General features: G+C 36.3%; 1 protein-coding gene across 1 annotated transcript in view; it reads left to right on the plus strand.

Moving 5' to 3' along the window:
* Myo3a (myosin IIIA) overlaps positions 1-20,208 on the plus strand; it is a 200,593-nt gene that overhangs the window by 68,944 nt on the left and 111,441 nt on the right. Inside the window, exons 9-10 of the mRNA XM_026401190.2 lie at positions 17,197-17,296; positions 19,262-19,378. Of these exons, the coding sequence (XP_026256975.2) occupies positions 17,197-17,296; positions 19,262-19,378 (217 nt within the window). The remainder of the gene's footprint in view (positions 1-17,196; positions 17,297-19,261; positions 19,379-20,208) is intronic.

Below are 20,208 nucleotides of genomic sequence, written 5' to 3' on the forward strand. Positions count from 1 at the left end.
GTGAAAATGAGGTAAGAACTGCAGGTATCTCAAATCAGACACCAGGAACAGGAAAGCACAGTTTGGGAAACAAGATAACCTAGAGTTTGCCTTTATTCAGATAGGAATCTATCATGAATCCAGAAAATGCATAATGTTAGCTCCATCTCTAAATGACATGACTACTTGCTATGACCAGATCTAGAGGAGAGTCTAGGAAAAAAAAGAGGAAAAAAAAGGAGCAAAAGTTACATAAAGGTAATTCTAATATGAATAGAGGTCAATAATGAGACTTGAATATTGGAAGGTTAATGAATTTGCTTCAGACCTAGTATATATCTAGTAAGCTGTGATGGGGGAAGGCAGTTAGTGGCTAGTTTGGGATATTTGGGGATGAGGTTATCTATTGATATGTATTTATTTTTGCTTGTGTGGATTTTTAAAAATTATTTTGTGCTGCATTTATATCTGTGCATGTGTGCTTATATTCTAAGTAATATTTCATTTTAAAATATTCCAGTTCTGTCTTGACTAACATCAAGAGTAAAGGAATTGTTCCTGTGAAGTGCTAGAAGGAAAGATCTCCTAAAGGTTAACCCAGGAAGCAGCAGATAAATAGCACCGGGAAATTTAGAAAAGAAATAACTTCCTTTTTCCCTGAAATATTCCTTTATGCCTCTGTTCACTACTTCCCCTTATGGAAAAGTTCCCAGAATATGAGCTAAATAGGTTTTAAACATGGTTTCCAGGAATTTAATATGGATTAGGCAATTGAATAAGTACTCCCTGGAGAAGGCCATTATGTGTACCCCTGTTCCTGGGTAGCATTAAATAAAGAAATTCAAAAAACAGGAAGAAAAATGCTCATGTGTACAAAAAGTCTGTAAATACTATAATTCCAAGAGTAAGTTATATTGATGCTTCAAAACAAAACAGAGTGAAAAACTATCACATTCATACAATCTGCCATCTATGTTAAATCACATCATCAGAGGAAACTGAGACCAACCAGGGAAGTCACAGTCATTCAACAGCATGTCACGCTGCAGAGGAGCTGGCCTAGAAGCCCCTTGTCCTAACATCTAGGTCAGAACCTGTCTTTAGGCTTCACCCTCTTTTTTTCTCCAAAGAAATCATACAATCACAGATTATTCTTGCTGGAAAGGAACTCGTAACATGGTTCCTTGTTTTAGAGATCAAAAAACTGAAGCCTTGAGAAATTGAATGCTGCCTTCTGAGACAGTAGTCAATTAACAACCAGCTCAGGGCCATAACTCAGATGCCATTTTCGGACCAGTGCTTTTACAAGTTTCTGTATTCTTCACTAGTAATAGAAGTTAGCAATCACAAAACTGATGTTGTGGAGAATTGGAGGTTTTGTTTGATTTCTTTGAACTTCTTTCTATGGCTTACTTACAGTGGGCATTTAAGCTTACATTTTAGCCTGTCTCTGATACACAGCAATTGAAATTTGCATCACTGAGTGGTATAGTTCACTGGTCAAAGATTCTTTGCCTGTTTTCCCTAAGACTTTTTTTTTCTTTAATTATTTGTATAGAATGTGGAAACAACTGTATTTAAAATAGCAATGCCTGTAATCCCAGGGGCTCAGAAGGCTGAGGCAAGTTCAAAGCCAGCCTTAGCAACTTAGCGAGGCCCTAAGCAATTTACCCTGTCTCAGAATAAAATATAAAAAGGGATGGGGATGTTGCTCAGTGGTTAAACACCCTTTAATTTTATCCCTGGTACAAAAAAAAGCTTATAGTATACTTTGAATGTTTGGGATATAATCATTTAGAATAAGATTTAAATGACCTGTTGACATGGGTGTCAATGATTGTCAACATGGTGATCATTTTGATATCTTTTGAAAAGAGTCCATCTCTGTGATGAGGGTAGGGGTTTGTATGAATTGAATCAAAATGAACCTGATCTGTTTTGCTTAGTTGTTGGTGTTTACAGGGTCAGGTTCATTTTGATTCAATTCTAGATAGTTTCTATCATCCCCTTGCTCCTTTATCCCTACCCCCTGGTATCCATCACACCATCCTTTTGTACTGTCATGGTTTGATATTCTTAGTCCTTCTATAATATAATTTCTAGGGTTTTATGGTCTTTTTCTGTATTTAAATCAATTCAGTCCCCACCATAGTATTTTTTACTATTACCCACTGCCCTCTCCTGAGATCTCTGATATCCTCTTGGGTACCTACATCGTATCATCTCTTTCTTCGGTGCTTCAAACCCTGAATGCTTGAACTTGAAGTTCAGTTTAGTTGGGTAAAGATTCTCTTAGGTTACCATTTCTTTTCCTCAAACGTTAAAAACATAGTTCACTATCTCTTTGGTAGTGTGGATTGGCCTTGAGAGAGCTGAGGCAGCGAGATTCTCCCCTTTATTTTGTGACTAGCAGTTTTAGTGAGGAAGCCCATGAGGTTTTCAGTGCCTTTGCCAAGCAGGGTCTTACTGTGGATTCCAAGCAGTGTCTCACTGTTAGCTCTTCAATATCAGTTCAGCCTTGACACTGTGGCAGCTCCACTTGGCTCACGAGAACCAAGTGAATCTTGGTTCTCCTTCATTGTTGACTGAGCCATGCCCCTTACCCCTGCTGTGAATTCAGTCATGTTTATTTCTATATCTTGATACTTATTTTTAAAAAAGAGTGTAAAGTATTCTTTATTTACTTATAGGATGGCATCAGTGTCATTTAAATAAAAATGAATATATAGTAGAGCTGTAAATAATCATTATATTGATGCTGCTTTACAAAGAGAACAGCATATTATATTTTTCAGTATGTTTATGAATTACTAATCCATAAACAAAAAAGTAACATACTATTGAAAACATTTTTTTGAGATTCACTTTGTCCTGATTTGATTTTTCTCTACTTTCTGAATTCACCCCGCTCAGATTTCATCTCTTTCTGTTATCATATTTCTTCATTAAAGTTTTATATTTTCTCCTAAAGATGTTTGCTTTTTAAATGACAGATCATGTTGGAGATGTCTTTTGAGAGATGGGAAGCCTCTCATCTAAATGTCTTCCATGTTTCTTTCCTGTAGTACCTGTTCTCCATCTGCTTTTTAGCTTATGTTCTTCATTCCTCCTCTTTCCCCTCTTCTTTTTTCTTCGGGGGGTGGGGGTGGGCAGGGGTAAGGGTCTGCATAGTGATCAATGTCTTCTCCAGTGGCACGGAACACACCACCATATTCTAGCCAAACAAAAACAAAACAAAACAAAAAACACTGTCACAGTGGTGAAAGGATGATTAGAGAGGTCTTCAGTTTGGATTAGACTGATCTTGCCCTGACCCATGGACCCTCAGTTTTGAACCCTGAAGTAGTCAGGAGTCCAGGGCCACTGAGCTGTGCTATCCCAGGGAGCACCCTATAGCTTGTCCTCTCTGTGGCTGAAAGCACAAAGACACAGCGCCTATTATTGTGCCAGTTTTCTATCATACATAGCAGCCCTTGCTGTCCCTTCTCCTTCTTTTGCCCAGTCCCCCTAAGCCACCAACCACCCCTCTGTGGAAGTCATTGGTGGGTCATTGTCACTGTGGTTCTTTTCAGCCACCTACCCCCTTGCTCTCCTGCATGCTGAACTATTATCAGGGCTCTTTCCCACATCTCCCATGGCCCACCAGTGTCCCTATACTGGAGACATCCAAAGTGTCTCTCACTCTTAAGTAAAATCAGTTAGTGACCAAGGTCTAAGGAGTTCTGTGGTTCTCAGGTTCTTCTCTCACTTTAACAGATTTCACAGTCCTCAACAGTTATGCTTTATACATTGTGGTTTGAGCCTGTGACCATTTTATTTTTCATTAGTGAAAGAGGCTTTTCTCTACTTTTTATTCTTTTTCTCATTTAGTGAGTTTCAAAGGAAAGAAACAATTATTTTACCCTGTCATTTAACTTGAAGTAACTCTTTCTCAGCTTCTATGTAAAATAAGACATGGTATGGTGGCTTACAGATGACCACAATTTTTTGACACTTCTTGTCAAATTTGTGTCAATGGGATATTTAACATTGGTGTCTCTGTGGCCCCCTTTTGAGTCTCTGTGACTTCTTCAGATAAAAGAATACAGATGAAGTGATGCTAAAATGTTTTGAAGCCAGACCATAATAAACTAAGTGTCCACGTCATGTATCTTGAAACATTGAGAGCCAGGAACTGCCATGAAATTATTGCTACATCTTGAGATCACCATACCAAAGAACACACGGAGACGCTCCTGAACCAGTAGGCACCATTCCATATTCCATGTTTCATGTGAAGGCCTTCACCCCAGAGCACATAAATAGAAAATTAATGTTGCCCCTACAATTGGGTGGTTGGGATGTGTGCATCAGAAGACTGGGAATATTTTGAAGATATATGCTTTATAGCCCAAATAGACTACCATCTTTGGTACTAGCTATGTAAACATAATTTTAGCACAAATAGAGAATTAAATAGAGTTAAAATCCATCCCGACTCCATAGTTTAATGATCTGAGTCTTAGCCTAAAAGATTTTGTTCTCCTAAGTGCTTCCATGTAAGAATGCATTCAGCAAATCTGTATGAGGACATGTTTCCCTACAGTTCATGACAACTAATTTCTTAATTCTTTGTTATTTTCAGCAACATTCAATGGAATATTATTTTTCTTGCATATTCAGTATTAAAATATGCTAACTACAAATAGGTAAATTTAAATTTTATCAGATATTAGGACCACACTTACAAATTCTGAAAGTTTATATGAGATTCCCATATTTTTATAATGTTAGTGTTTCTGATGATGTTCTAGAAGTCATTAAAAACTTCTTCAATAGCATAAGCCATTTTTAGCTACATTAAGTTGACTCAATTCCTTACATGTTTTTAAAATATTTGTAGGCTTTCTTGAATTTTCAATTATTTTGTAAAGAGGCTTCTGAAAACTATTACATTTTACTACAGGGGATAATATACCATGAATCCAACAAATACATGTAAATCAGTAGGGAGAAATAAAGCACATTTTACTATAAATAGAACAATATCCTGAAATTTTTTGTGTGTACTTTTCTATTTTTTTTGCCTTTTCTCTTAAAAGAATTAGCCTATTTTAAAAACACACACACACACACACACAAGAGATTATCAAAACCTTAACCAACATTTTGAAGGTGGCAAGAAATATTGTAGTATTGCCTCTTTATTTCTTTTTTTTTTTTTCCAAATCAGCAGTGGCCTAGGATGTGACTGAAACCAATTTTGCTGTTGTTGTCATGAAAAAAGACACATTTGTGTAGAAATACATTTACTACCTAATTCTGCAATATCCCACAGGAGATAGGACACTGAGTATAGATGATAATATCTTATTTTGGGTAGTGAAGCAAGATGCATGGATGGAATGAAGTACAGAGCACCTATTTTCCCTGAGCGTCATCACATTTTTGATCCTCTAAATACCTTTTTCCATGATGTAAAATTCGTCCATTGTAAAAAATATACATATCTATTGATATTAACTTACTGGAAAAATTTTTGCTTTAAAGTAGATAAAAATTTTAACCATTATTTTTGACAGGGAAGGGGAGAGAAAAAAATTTGAGGATAGTGGTCAAGACATAGGATAAAATATTTTATTCTTTGGGTGGAACTTGAAATATCATGCCCTCATTCCTCATTGCAGGCATGTAAAGCCTTATCTCTGACTGCTGATATGCCCTAATCTTGTTTGCTTCCCGCCTTATTTTTCTCATCTCTGCCAAAAGAAAAAAAAAGAAGGAAAAAGTGCTGAGTTTAACAGAATTTTTAGTTTTGGAAGATTCTAATTTACTTTGAAGTTAGAGATTATACATTTACATAAATACAGCTGGATTTTCTTTTTAGGTGAAAAAAAATCTCAAGTCAAAATCACCTGTGTTGTATCAAAAAGAAAGTGAGGGAAGTAATTAAATACCTAACCATGCAATTTCAATCTTGGAAGCAGAATTTAGGATAGAATACCATTATTTCATGATTGATTCCTACATAGATTTGGCCATAAGTCTTTCTCTAAAGAAATCATCTATGTATAGGTATACATACACGCTTATATACACCAGTATGTCTATATTCTGTATGTATATATGCAGTTATTCTTAAGGATTCACGAGGGATCAGTTCCAGGGCTACTCCACCTACTGCAACCATAGTTACAGAAATCCACAAATGCCCAAGTCTGTTTATAAAATGGGTAGTATTTACATATGACCTATGCAAATTATGCCATATACTTTAATTATCTCTATATTACTTATAGATTACCTTAATTAGTACAAATTAAATACTATGTAAAAAGTTGTTATGCTCTGTTTTTTAGGGGAATAATGACAAGAAAAATATGTAAAATTTCAGTACACAGTTTTGTTTAAGTATTTTCAGTGTGTGGTTGGTTGAATTCATGAAATTGGAACCTATAAATACAGGAAGCCGTATGTGTGTGTGTGTGTGTGTGTGTGTGTGTGTGTGTATGATATATACATATAACATATATGTGTCTGTGTACATATATGTATCTACATACATATATGAGGAGAGAACTAGACTGAAATGTGGGTGTTATTTCTTAGCAATGGATGATAGTTTAGTCCCTTATATTTATTCAGATAGTGTGTCGTGTATTCTGTTGGGGGCATGCTAAATTAAAAATGCCAATTAATATCAAAATAGTGTTATCAAGTAGATAGTTTGATATACTAGCCTGGACTTCAGGAGAGAAGACTGTGTTGGAGATGGCTTTCTAGTAATTTGCTTACTAGACTATTCAGTGGATGAGGTCACTGAATGTGAGTGTTGAGAAGGAGAAGTGAAGGCCCTGGGTAGAACTCTGAGAGACACCAACATTTAGGAACTAGCAGAGAAGCCAAAATTAAAGATAGAGAAAGCCCAGGGAATATGGGCCTACTGCAAGCCACATGAACAAAGTATTTCAAGGAAAGAATAGTTGACTTTGCTAAATAGTACTGAATATTCAAGAAAAGTAGAGTAACATTGAATTTAGTCACACAGAGCTTGACAAGAGTTGTCTCTGCACAATGAGGTAGAGGCAGCCCCGAGGGGAGAGATGGAGGAGAGAGAGGAGAGGAGATGTGGAAGAAGAGATAGGGAATGTGAACTGTCCTTTAGAAGCTCAGCTGTGGAGGAATGAGAATGGAGCAGCCGCTGTCAAGGATGGAGGATCAAGGGAGAGGATATTTTAAAGGTGGGAGGTACAGGGTGCCATTGTATACTGGTAGAAGGAAATGGTTGATAATATATATGGCAGGGATCATTATAGCATTGAGTCCTGGGGATAGCAAATGTACATGTAGAATAGTTGGCCTTTGCTCAAAGAAGGGACCAGAAAGAAGGCAGAGTAAGTTGAAGCAACTTCTACTTGTTTAAAATTACTCAACGGAGTATGAGTTATGGTCATCAGCTGAGAGTTCCTGTACAAATTTTTATCTGCTCCCAGCCTCATGCTTTCTTCTGACATTGTTGTAAATTTTTGAATATATATTTATCTCTACACACTCAGAAACATCTTTAAAGATGAATATGTGAAAGAGGAAGGGCTCTGTGAATGAAGAGGGCAATTAAAACTTTAATGGATGCCGAGTGACTATGACATCTGTCGTTCCAGTTGTTGCCACAGTGATCCAGTGATGGGGCTCACCAGGCTCACATCTTTTCTTCTCCACCATCATTTAGAAACAAGACACTGGGGCGAAGGAATCAAACTGCAGATAGGAAAGCTAGTCTTCCAGGGCACACCAGCGAAAGAGCCTGTATTCCCATTGGTACTACTGGTTGTCTTTGTTACTGGAATTTAAAGATGGATAAAAAAACTAACACAAAAACATTGATGAGATTTATGTTTAACAAAGGATTGCTATTCTACCCCAGTGGCTCCTGAATCACCTTGCGTGACAGAGGCTGATATTTACAAGAGTATTTTTAACCAAAGTAAAAGCAAATAAAGCTGTTCCACTATAATAGTACAACTAAATAGTAAGGATGAGAATTTAACACCGGGCAGCAATAGTTGTTTCTTTTTTGAGTGTGTTGAACTGAAATGCAAGTGAAGCTATAATCACCACCCCTGAGGGTATTTGTGACCTTTGTCAACACAGAAAGAAAATATTTATAGTCTAAAGCTATGCTTCTCCAGTATTATGGAGTAAATGGAAAATATAATCTGGTTAACAAGTTGTACTTTTCACAAGAGGACAGAAATCTTAGAGGATTCTGACTTGGCTTTCTCCAAGCCTTCCAGAAAAATAAACATTTAATAAAGTAACAAGAATGTCAACCAATTCTGTAAAACAAAGGGTAAAGGAAAATACTGAAAGTGTAATATATTCTCAAAACATATATACGTTTTATTTGAGCGTCTTAATTGTTTATAAGTAGAGCAAAAAATAAATAAATAAAAAAGAAAGAAAGAAAAGATGGTCCCATAGTAGAACATTGTTTAGTAAAAAAAAAAAAAAAAAAAGAAAGAAAGAAAAAATGTGAAATATATTCACTCTTTCAGCCAAGAAATATATTTCAGCACTCACCATTTTAGAAACTCTATCTTCATGGGGCTTATAGACCTATAAATTAATAATAATTTAGATTATTAATTATTTATATAATATATTAGGTAGTGATGCATTTTAAAGAAAAGCAGAGTGAGGTTCAGGAGGGTTAGCAGTCCTGTGGCTGGGGAAGTGGAATTCCAATGTCCAAAATGATCAACTCAGACTTCACAGCCTCCAGTGTGGCTCTCCATCTGGACAGAGTCTCTGAGGGAGGAGCGTGTTCAGTGTTAGAGATGGTTATGTTGATAGTGGAGGAGGCTATGCCCACCTAGGGGGCAGAAGTTATGTCAGAAATCTCTGTAACTTCTCGTCACTTTTGCTGTGAGTTGCTCTTTCAAAAAGTCTATTTTAATAAAAAAGAAAGGAAGGAAGGAGGAGAAAGGAGAGAAAAGAAAACCTCTTCAATCACACTTCTTTGAAGTGTACTGACTTTCCCTCCAGGACCCTGACTAACATATCCGACCAGCCTCTTTAGCCTCAGTGTTGTTGATTTCTAGACTCAGGACTGACTTACGTGGAATGTTTGAGATTTCCCTCCCTGGTCCCTGATGTCTACTCATTAATTATTTTAATCAGCCACAGGTGACTTCCTGGCTCATTCACTGTAGCAGTTGTCCAAAGAAGTTTCTTCTTTTTAAGCTTCCAATATCTATTTCTCTCTTCTTCAGTGGAAATGAACATAACTCATTTTGGTTCCTTCCCATCTATCTCAACATTTGAGTTTATTTTCACCTAACTTCTCAGGTACCCCGTCTCTCACTTCCTGGGGGAGGGGCAACTTTACTATTTCATAGTCAACCTTCTTATCTTGTCTCTTGACTCTCTTTCCTTGGGTCTTTGCTGCATTTTACCATGAAAATCTTTGTCTGCACTGGATCCATATTTTCCGCTTATCAAGTCTTATGCCTCCTAAGTTATCAGTTCCTCGATTGCTTTGTTCTTCTCAAGCTATAACCCATTCTGCTCTTAAGTTGGGGATATCTGAGTTTACAGAAACCTTCCTTATTTGGCATTGTTGTTATCAGTCTCTCAGAAGTAAGATGGCCTACTTTTGATCCTGTTCAACTTCCCTGTTTACATTTCATCCTATTTGATTTTACTGTGTCCTCTACCTTTATTTTTTAATGTTTTTATTAGAGCATGATAATCATATATAACAGTGGGATGTGACATTCATATATGCACATCATTTACTCCAATTTCTTCCCCATATTTCCTCCTTTTCTCCCCATTTCCCTTGCCTGTTCTCTTTACTCCTCTGCTCTTTCTTTTATTCATTTAACGTGCATATTTTTTAACATCCTTTAAATCTATTTAGCTTATCCCTTTGGGGAATGGAAGAAGGTGGATCAGAGGAACCCACCATCTCATAGCAGCTCCCAAAGAATGAATCAAAACAGCAATTTGGCTGTAGCAAATTGAGCCCAGAGATGAGAAATGGGAAAGGCACTTCCACTTGAAGTTGTCAAACTGAGCCCTAGGATAAGGAGCCTGGCTGACACTGGAGTGTGGGGGGCAACTGAGATGGAATAAAGTCAACTCAGATCTGGTGATCCCTCTTCCAAGCCTAGAAGGGTCTGGAAGATAGGGTGATGCATGCTACACAACTTTCCCCAGCACAGGAACTGAGGCTCCCAGAAGAAAGGTTAACAGAGTTGGCTAAACAAAAAGGGAGAGGAAATCCACATACAGAACCCCCTAATGAATTTGACTGGTTTGGGTCAGAGCAGAGAACAAACAAACTTGCACAATGTCTGAAACCCCAGAAAGAAAGGATTCTATTTCAAAAATAAATAAACTGGCACTCGCATGGTGGTGCAGTGGAACTAGACAGTAAGGCTCTACTCCTCCACAGAGCAGAACCCACCAGTGAGAGAACAGCCGACCAGAGAGCCAAATATGGTTTAATAGTAACTTACTTTCTCTAATAACTGGTTTCTCAACCTATTCAAGAACATCACCTCCATTTTCCAAGTGGATTAGTGAACTTCTGGAGAACATTTTGAAGAAACATTTTTTTAAAGGTTCATGAGCACGTGGCTTTGTTTTGAAGTGGTTGTACTTAACTGGGGATTAGTTTGTCCTCTTAGTGAGGTGCCAGGGACTGCAGGTAGCAGTGGGTTCATGCTGAGTGAGAGCATGGACACTTGAGATAGTTGACCAGCCGGGGGCATTTAGTAAAGGGAAAGCAACTAACTAAAAAGTCCCCTTACAACAATAGAAGAGGTGAACATTCCATCACACTCCATCTGATGGGCAGAAATGCAAGCAATATGTAAAAAGGCCCCACTTCTACATAACATTTCAACAAGTGATCCATTGGACCACAGTGGAGGAAATGCCAGATAAAGAAATTTAGAAAATTGATCATTAAAATTATCAGTGAATTAAAAGAAGATCCAAGGAATGAACTATAAGAGTAAATACAGGACATGAAGCAACATTTTAATGAAGAGACAAAAATTCTAAAAGGAATCAAACAAATATCTGGAAATGAAAGACATAATAAATCAGATGAAAAATTCAGATGAAAGCATCACCAATAGATTATAGACGATGGAGAAGATGGATTTTTCAGAACATAAAAACAAGATATAAAACCTTGAAAACACAGTCAACTTTTACTTGATTCATCTACTCTCTCCTTGAACTTCTCTCTGTAGCTTTCATGACATATAACTTTTTTCCTTGTCTTTCCCAGTGTTATTGGCCTTAGTTATCTCCACCTCAATCAATGGTACCATCATCTCCTCAGTGAATATAGAGACTTTGGAGTTTTGAGAAATGTTAAGGAGATTAAAACAATTTGGTGCTGGAGTGGATATTGGAGGTGAGAGAGATGGAGATGTCTGGTGTGTACAGTTAAATGGATAGTGGATAGTGGTATCAGTCAATGAGACAGAAAATACCAGGACTTTCAGATTTTATAAGGGAAGATCGTGCTTTGTTCCTGGACATTTGGAGCTTGAATGCATTTAAGACTTCTGTATTTCCCAATGACCATGTCCTCCCCAATCTAGTTTGTTTCTTCAACCTCCAACCTCATGTACTCTATTCCTCTACCTTCTGGTCATAGCAGATCATCTCTGTCCCCACAGGCTTGGCCTTGCCATTATCCCTGTACACATGTTGTTTCAGATTTGATCACCCATCAGTCACCATCCCACCCAAATGCTCTTTCTCAGGTTACTAGAATCCTACTCTTACTTAAACATCAAGATTAAATGAAAAATCTACTAGAAACCATACTTATTTTACCAGAATGGAATTAAAATTAAATTAAAATTTCCATAACACTTCACCTATTACTTCGGTTGGTGCTCTTGTCATATGCATTGTATTGTAAAGATTTGTGTTTGTATCTCCCACGAGACAGAAACTCATCAAATGGAGGATCTGGATCTCATTCCACCTACAATAATCTTACAACACTAGTCAATGCCTTGAACATAGTGGGGTCTCAATAAACACGGATTGTGTTTAATTGCACTTCGATTTGTATTAATATAATACCGATACAAAAACGTTCTCAGCAAAATTACCTTTCAAAATCTATTATCTATTAATTTTTGTAAATGCAGAGATTTTTAACTATCAAAATTTTTTTCCTACAATTCTGCTATATGGATTTGACATGTAGCTAAATATGACAAAGCAATGTATTCATATTTAAAAAACTATTTGATGTTAAAAACACAGACATTCACCAGAAAAAGAGACAATCATGATTGATTCAATGACATCTAAAAATTAGGGAAGCATTTAGATGTTCTGATGAAAACTGAGGTTTACTTATTTAAAAAATAGTATAATACTAAGAATCTGAAAATATAGCAATAATATACTAAAAATCATTTAGAGATTTTTTTTCTGCTCAAACCTCAAAGAATTCAGTTTTGTTTCATGCAAATACATATATCCTAGTAAGGTAATAATGAAGATTCTAGCCACTAATTGTAAAGATGGAAAAACTTAGTTTCTGCCCTCAAGTTTCTTTCAGTCTGCCAGAAATGATGAGCATATATAGACCTAATTAAATAGGAGAACTTTTCTGCTAGTGTCGTATTCTCTCTGGAAAGTCCTTCAGTGATTCCATATAGAGGTTGAATTTGAGCCAGACTTTGAAGGATAAGTAGAATTTTGCCAGGCATAGAAGGAAAATAATTCCAGACAGAGAAAACAGAATGAATGAAATATAGAGCCTTGAAAATACTTGGCCTATTAAGAGAGGTTCTGTACAGAGATGATGGATGGCTCGTGATGCTGCAAGACTAATGCAGGATTATAGAGGCTTTGAATTTCATGCCAAGGAAATTGTAAGTTGTGCTGTAGAAAATGGAGAGCCATCTGGGGTTTTTAGTCATTGTAGTAACCACATCTTTTCAAAGTTTTTGACAGTTAATACCAAAAGCATCATGGAGAGTAACTTCACAGGAGAGGAAGAGAGGAAGGTACCAGCCAACCAAATATTGATTTCCCTGTTCTTCACTTGTTTTCATTCTTCAGGAACAGTCTCTAACTGCCAAATGGGCCCATAAAAGCAAATTTTGAAAATTCGGGGCCCTCCATTTCAGTTAAATGGATAATTTGATTTCTTTCTCTGTTTCCTTAAAATATATACATCAAAATGATTGTACTTACATAACTCTCTTTGGAAATAGAGGAATAAATAAGATGATACCTGGTCCATTCAGCAAATGCAGAAACCAACTGTGCAAATCCTGTGCCAGAAGTTGTGGTAGAATACATTCCTTTTCATTCATCTAACATTTATTGAGGATCTGTTGCTTTAAATAATCCACTTGTTCATGGACTACGATGGGAAACTGAAAACTTAATCTTTTGATTCTTGGAACTCTCATTTTAATCAGGGTTCAAATGTTAGCTATGTTGTCCATACGAATATTAGTGCATAAATTTTATGTGCTGTAAAAATTATGAAGGAATTTAATTAAGGATGGCAAATAGGAGTAAGACACTATTCCTAGCAATAGAAACAAGTCCTTCATCAGGTATGTGACTTGCAAATATTTTTTCCATCTGCATTTTATTTTCTTAACAGTTTCTTTTGCAGACAGTAGTTTGGAATTTAGTGAATACCAACTTACCAGTTTTTCCTTTCATGGATAGTAGTGTTGGTTTTGCATCTAAAAACCTATTGCCAAACACAAGGCTATCTATCTAACTTACATGTTGTCTTCCATGAGTTTTGTATAAGATACATATGGATTCAAAACATCTATAAGTTTTGCATCTTACATACAGGTGTGCGGTCCATTTTGAGTTAATGTTTGTGAAAGAGTAAAATCAGCTTCTCATATCTTACTTTTTTCTTATTTCATGTGGTTATCCAGGTGTTTCGGCACCATATGTTGAAGTGAACTTCCTGTCCTTGTAAAAGGATGATACCAGTAAACAAATGGGTGACTGAAGCGACTTAACCGAATTTTTATCTTGAAGGATGAAAAGAATTCTGCTGAGAGATTTAAAAAGAGGAGGCATTTGAGGTACACTGTGAGCACTGAATGAAATTTCATCACACAGATGAGGCCAAAAAAGGAAGTCAAAACAAAGGGGTAAATGGAGAGAGCTCAGAAGATATAAACAAAAAACAAAAAAGAGGAACAGATTCAATTAAGCTCAAGTAAAAAGTGTTTCACAGCAAATACACCAGGAAGACAGTGTGGATGGTATTATTGACGGCTTTGAATGCTAGAATGAGGAGTTGCTTTCAGCAAGCCACTCAACACATGTATGAGTGACTACTATTTGCCAGGCACTCTTATAGATGATGGGAACACAGCAGTGAATCATGCTACTACTCCATCTCACCAAGTTTACAGTCTGACGGGAGCAAAGAAAAACAATAAACACACACAGAGAGACATAAACACACATGAGAGAGAGAGACAGACAGAGAGGTAATATAAAGATAAAGCAGGAAGAAGCTGTTGGGAAGTTCTAGATAGAATCTGGATAGAAGATGTTAACTTACATGGACTGTCCAGGAAAGGACACTGATCAGTATAGTATTACAAGAGGCCTGTAGAAAGTAGGAGGGAGCTTTATGGATATCAGTAGAAAGTACATCCCAGTCAGAGGGAACAGCAAGTCCAAGTCTGTGCCTTAGAAACATGCTTAACATATTTAAGAAATGACAGGAAAGACAATGTGGATGGAATGAGTTAGCAGAGGAGATACTAGAAAGATAATATTAGAGAAATAAGCGGGAGTGACAGGAGGGGAGTGGGGGCTGACCCTCTAGGGCTTTGTAGCCCATGTTGAGGCTTTGGATATGGTAATGGGGAGGCAAGATTTCAGAGCAGGGGAGTGGCATGATGGGACTTATTTTTAAAAGGTCTCTCTGGCCATGTGTTGAAAAGAATGTAGGAAGGCAAAAGTGGCAGCTGGAAAACTACCTTGAGGAAACTACCTTGAGGCTGTCGTGGCCATCTTGGGATGCAACATGGCGGAGGTGATAGTGGTGAGAAACATCTAGTCCTAGATAAATGTGGTCATGGAGTTTATGGGATGTGAATCTAGATTGCATGAGAAGTGTGAGAAACAGAAGAGCCAAGGGTATCTCTGAGGTATTGGTCATGAACACCTCAGAAGAGTAGAACCTCCATTTACCAAATGAGGGAGTCATGGTGGAGGGGCAGGTCTTGGCCAGCGAAGGCAGGAGTATAGCTTAGAAGGCAGTAAGTCTGCCTGGTGGACTTCCAAGTGAGGGGTTCAATAAACAAGGGGTGCCTAGTTGTGGAGCTGTTCACGAAGGAGTGGCATTTACAGTTGTGAAAAATAAAAGGAAATAAATGTGAGGAAAATATAACTCCAAGACCTGAAGCTCAGAAGAGCCCAAAATGTGACAGAAAGATGGGGGAGGGGCAGGAAAACTAAACTGGAGATGCCAGTGAAGCAAGGAAGAGAATCAAGGAAAATGTACAGGACTCTAAGACGGATGTGTTCATGACAGTGTTGGTTAGAGGCTGCTTATAGGTTAAGTAAAATGAGGACTTAGAATTGACCATTGGAGTTGGGCATGGTGGTACATGCCTATAATCCCAGCGACTTGGGAGGCTGAGGCAGGAGGATCACACATTCAAAGACAACCTCAGCAACCTCAAGGCACTAAGCAACTCGGTGAGACCCTGTCTCTAAATAAAATACAAAATAGGGATGGGGATGTGGTTCAGTGGCCGAATGTCCCTGAGTTCGATCCCTGGTACCCGCTCCCACCAAAAAAAAAAAAAAAAAAAAAATAGAATTGACCACTGGCTTTAGCAATGTGAGGTCATTAGCATCATTAACAAACAAATGACCAAAAAACAAACCAAAAAAAAGTGTTTCTATAGAGTATGAGATGAATGCCTGAAGAAGTATAAATTATTTTTTAAAAGTTTTTTTTGTTATGAAGCAAATAAATGGAATGATAAGTAGAGGGAACTAGAAATCAGAGGAGATAGGGGTTTTTTGTGGTTTATGAGACAGCTGTTTTGACAGCTGAAGGTAAAAAACAAATGATGGAGGAATGAGAGAAGCAGCCAAAGAAACCATGCCCTGTAGCAAGTGAACATGTGGATGCTGGTGCCCCCAAAGGAGCAGGTGACCTTGGGGGCTGCATTTATTTGTCGAGCTCATTCCCTTTTTTTAAAAATTTCTTCCAGTACTCAGGTGTGAACCCACGGCCTCACACACACCAGCCCCAGCCCCAGCCCCAGCGGATCTAATTTGTTAAGCAAGGAGAAACCGTTCAAGTCTTCTGAGGGAGTGTTATGGTTCTTAGTACTCCTTACTTATTCTTTTCACTTTGTACCAGTGGATCAAACCAGGTGCTTAAAAGTATGTCCCAAAATAAACAATGAAAATACAATTCTCCTCACAATAGAGCAGGTTCCAGAAAAGACTAAGAAAACCATTGCATTGAACCCAGTGACTTCTCCTAGTCTCCACGTTACATCAAGATCTTGGCAGTATTTTGGAAAGTCACTAAAATGTTCCTCTTTGGAAATAAATTTTTCTGGTACCCCAAATCAGGTTTTTAATATGTAAATTTAACTTTTTCAAATTATGATGTTATTTATTTTGTATTTATGTTACAGTTTGCTGAATTAACATTTTAAAAATTCATACTTTATATACAGAGTTACAAATAATTGTGCTGTGAATGGTTAATCATGAATGTAATGCACTCCACTACTGTCATGTATGTAAGAAATAAATAAAAAAAGGAAAAAAAAGTTACCTTACTTTGACTACCAGTGACCAAATACTACATCAGACAAAACTGAAAATCCAATAAATGAGAATATTTCTGACTTTACCACCTCATAACAGATTGAACCACACATAGAAATTTAAAGAAAGCTGTAAATTCATAGAAAATTCAGAAAAATTCTTGACAGAAATCATGGATCTTTTTGATCATTCGTGAATAAAGTTTTATATGTCGTATTTTCCCAATGGAAATGAGAAAATAAATAGCAAAGATCAAATGTATTAGGGTATTTTCTGGTATGCTATCACTGTATTTAGGAGACAGAATCATGGGGGTTTTTCATCTCATGTATCAAAAACTTATTTCTACTCTGATCAGTAATAAGTTCTTAAATCAGAAATGGTTTTTCTCCACAGACATGAACGTATTCACACCAAGAAAGGCAACTTAAACAGATCTCTAATTTCCCATCTGAAGGATGTAGATGATTTAGCAACCCTAGAAGTTCTGGATGAGGTAAAAATTCAGTTTAATTAAACTTAGACATTCCAGATTTTAAAACATTTATTGGAGTGATGTGGACAGGGAATTCTTTGAATACATCTGTAAGTCTCAGGCTTTGTCTCCTAACTTCCTGATTATCTCTTCCATATTCAGTTTTAATATATAGAACTCAAATTTCTAGATCCTTCCAGCCTAATGTCATTTTTAAAAAATATTTTTGTTAGTTATACAGGGACACAATATCTTTATTTTGTTTATCTGTTTGTATGTGGTGCTGAGGATCAAACCCAGTGCCTCACATGTGCGAGGCAAGTGTTCAGCCACTCAGCCACAACCCCAGCCCACTAATGTCATTTTAAAAAAAATATTTATTTTTTAGTTTTAGGTGGACCCAATATTTTTATATGGTGCTGAGGATCAAACCCAGTGCCTCACACGTGCTAGGCAAGCTCTCTACCATTTTTTTTTAATGCTCAGGTGAAAAGGTTGTGAGGTTCCCCCAAGCATAAGTTGTTGTTTTGCAGAACTTTCTTCTCCTTAATTATTTCTGGGAATCTCAAAGGTATCATTTACTATGTGCCTCTTATAGCCACCACATATAATCCTCTTCTGCTCCATCCCTCAGTGCCCAAAAGCCTCTATGGTACCTCAGAAGCTTCCATTGATCCTACTCAGACCTGCATGGGACCAGAAAACCCCTGTTCTCATCCAGCTTACCTTTTAGGGCATTGAATTCTGTTTGTAATTTCTCGTTCCAATTATCTCTGCACTAGTTCAAGTATCTTGTGTAAAGAGTGCAAAAAAAAGCCAGTAAATTATAATATCAGCCTTCTTTCCCCTTATCCCTCTTTATTCCAGATAATCAGATCATTAAAGAAATAAAATGTTCTCATTTCAGTAAAAGTTGGGACTTCTATCCTGCCTCAACAATAGCTTTTTGTTTCTTAATATTTCTAATATATGTCTGAACATTTTACTCAGAAATACAACAAATCAAGAGCCCTGTTCTGAACAGGAGTAATCTGCTATGTATCAAACTTTCCAATTATGTAAATTCTAGGCTTGTGGATTATAAAGCTTCACTAATCATGTTGCTGACAATATATTAACGTATTAAGTACTGAATTTGTTTCTTTCTGTTGTTTAGATTATATTTTGTTCTTTTTTATGTACTATATAAATAATGATTTCTGACACTATTAAAATTGATCCATTTGCTCACATGATTTATCAACTATGAAAGTTACTTTTTTGAATTTTTCCTTCCCTTAGACATTGGACTTGTTAGAAAATTTGAGATATATATACATACATACACACACACACACATATACACACACATATATATATATATACACACACATACACATATATATGGATATACACATGTATATGTATATATATATGTATGCATACATATATACAATATGTATGCCAATATATACACATATTGTTTGTAACATACAATGAGTTATGAGAATGCATTATAACAATATGGAACTTTGTGTTAATGTGTTATGTCTGTCTATATGTTTAATGTGTTATATGCTTGTTAGATAAATTTCAAGATAATAAATAAATGTAGTAGATGAAGGAAAGAGAAATACACTAGCAAAGCAATTGAAAATATAGTGAATATAATATTATTCCAAATCAAAGTAATTCACCAGCTTTGTGGAATGTAACAATATGTATGTGTGTCCTGTATTTTCTGTGTGTAACATAATATCTAGCATAGAGATATATTATGTCCTTTGAAAAATGTGGTTTACAATGACATTCTTCTTTGGCTCTCAGAAACCTAAGCAAATGCCTGTTGAACAGATGGGTACCTGCACACCTGATGTTACATTGCTTACTATGATTATGTTTCTTTCTAATTCTTCATCTAGATTCCAGGTGTTTTACTTATTGTTATTTACTTTTCAAATTGTAGTTGATTTTTAGGAGAGAGAAATTATTTTTATTTTCTTGCAGAATACAGTCTCAGAGCAGCTTGAAAAGTGTTATTCGAGAGATCAGATCTATATCTATGTGGGAGATATACTCATTGCTCTTAACCCTTTTCAGAATCTGGGTCTTTACTCTACAAAGGTATGTGATGTGTTTGCATTCTCTTACTTTGTACAAATAATTATTTTACTCAGATTCCTAATTTAAAAGGATGTCAAAAACTTTTTTATATAGCACTTTAAAAAAAAGTGATGTAGTTATTGTTAAAACATAATGATATCAAAAATAGATGAAGTCAGTCTAGGTGTAGCTTGTGGTTTTCCTCGTTCCAAAAGTATGTTTCAGAATGTTAATTGTATTCAGTAATTGGTAACAGTTCTGTACTACATAGCATCTCACTAAACTGATGTCTATTTATATACTTAATTATCTGTCTCCAAACCAATATTGAAGAGTCAAAAGTGCAACTGCATTTTTTATGTGTATAATACATACTTAGTGGCTGCAAAACTTCTTGTCACTTTAAAAGTTCCTTTTCATTGTATTGATGGGCTTTCTTACGATCATATTAGAAGTGTTTTATGAATATGAATATATAATTATCAATGATTCAACCCCTAATGGTTTAAGTATAGAGTTACACTTGGCTGTTTTTCATTTTTAATTGGACCTATTCTTTTCTAGCTATTTGTATATTCTAGAAAATTATTTAATATTTTTCTAATAGTTATATTTTGCATGTAAAAAATATATAAGGTTAACCTCTACCAACCTAAAATTTAGATTATTTGACCTAAGTTTCAGAAGAAGTTAGGCTTTAGCAGAATTCTCCTGCACATTAATTGTGTGATCTTGTACAAATCAGACAAGACAATTTAGTTTAAATGAAATGAAAGGAAATAAAATAGAGGCCATAAGCCAGGCATTATTGTATTCAAGAAGTAGTCAATAAAATGATACCAAATTGTCTT

This window comes from Urocitellus parryii, chromosome 9 (genome assembly GCF_045843805.1).
Source record: "Urocitellus parryii isolate mUroPar1 chromosome 9, mUroPar1.hap1, whole genome shotgun sequence".
NCBI classification, from domain to species: Eukaryota; Metazoa; Chordata; class Mammalia; order Rodentia; family Sciuridae; genus Urocitellus; species Urocitellus parryii.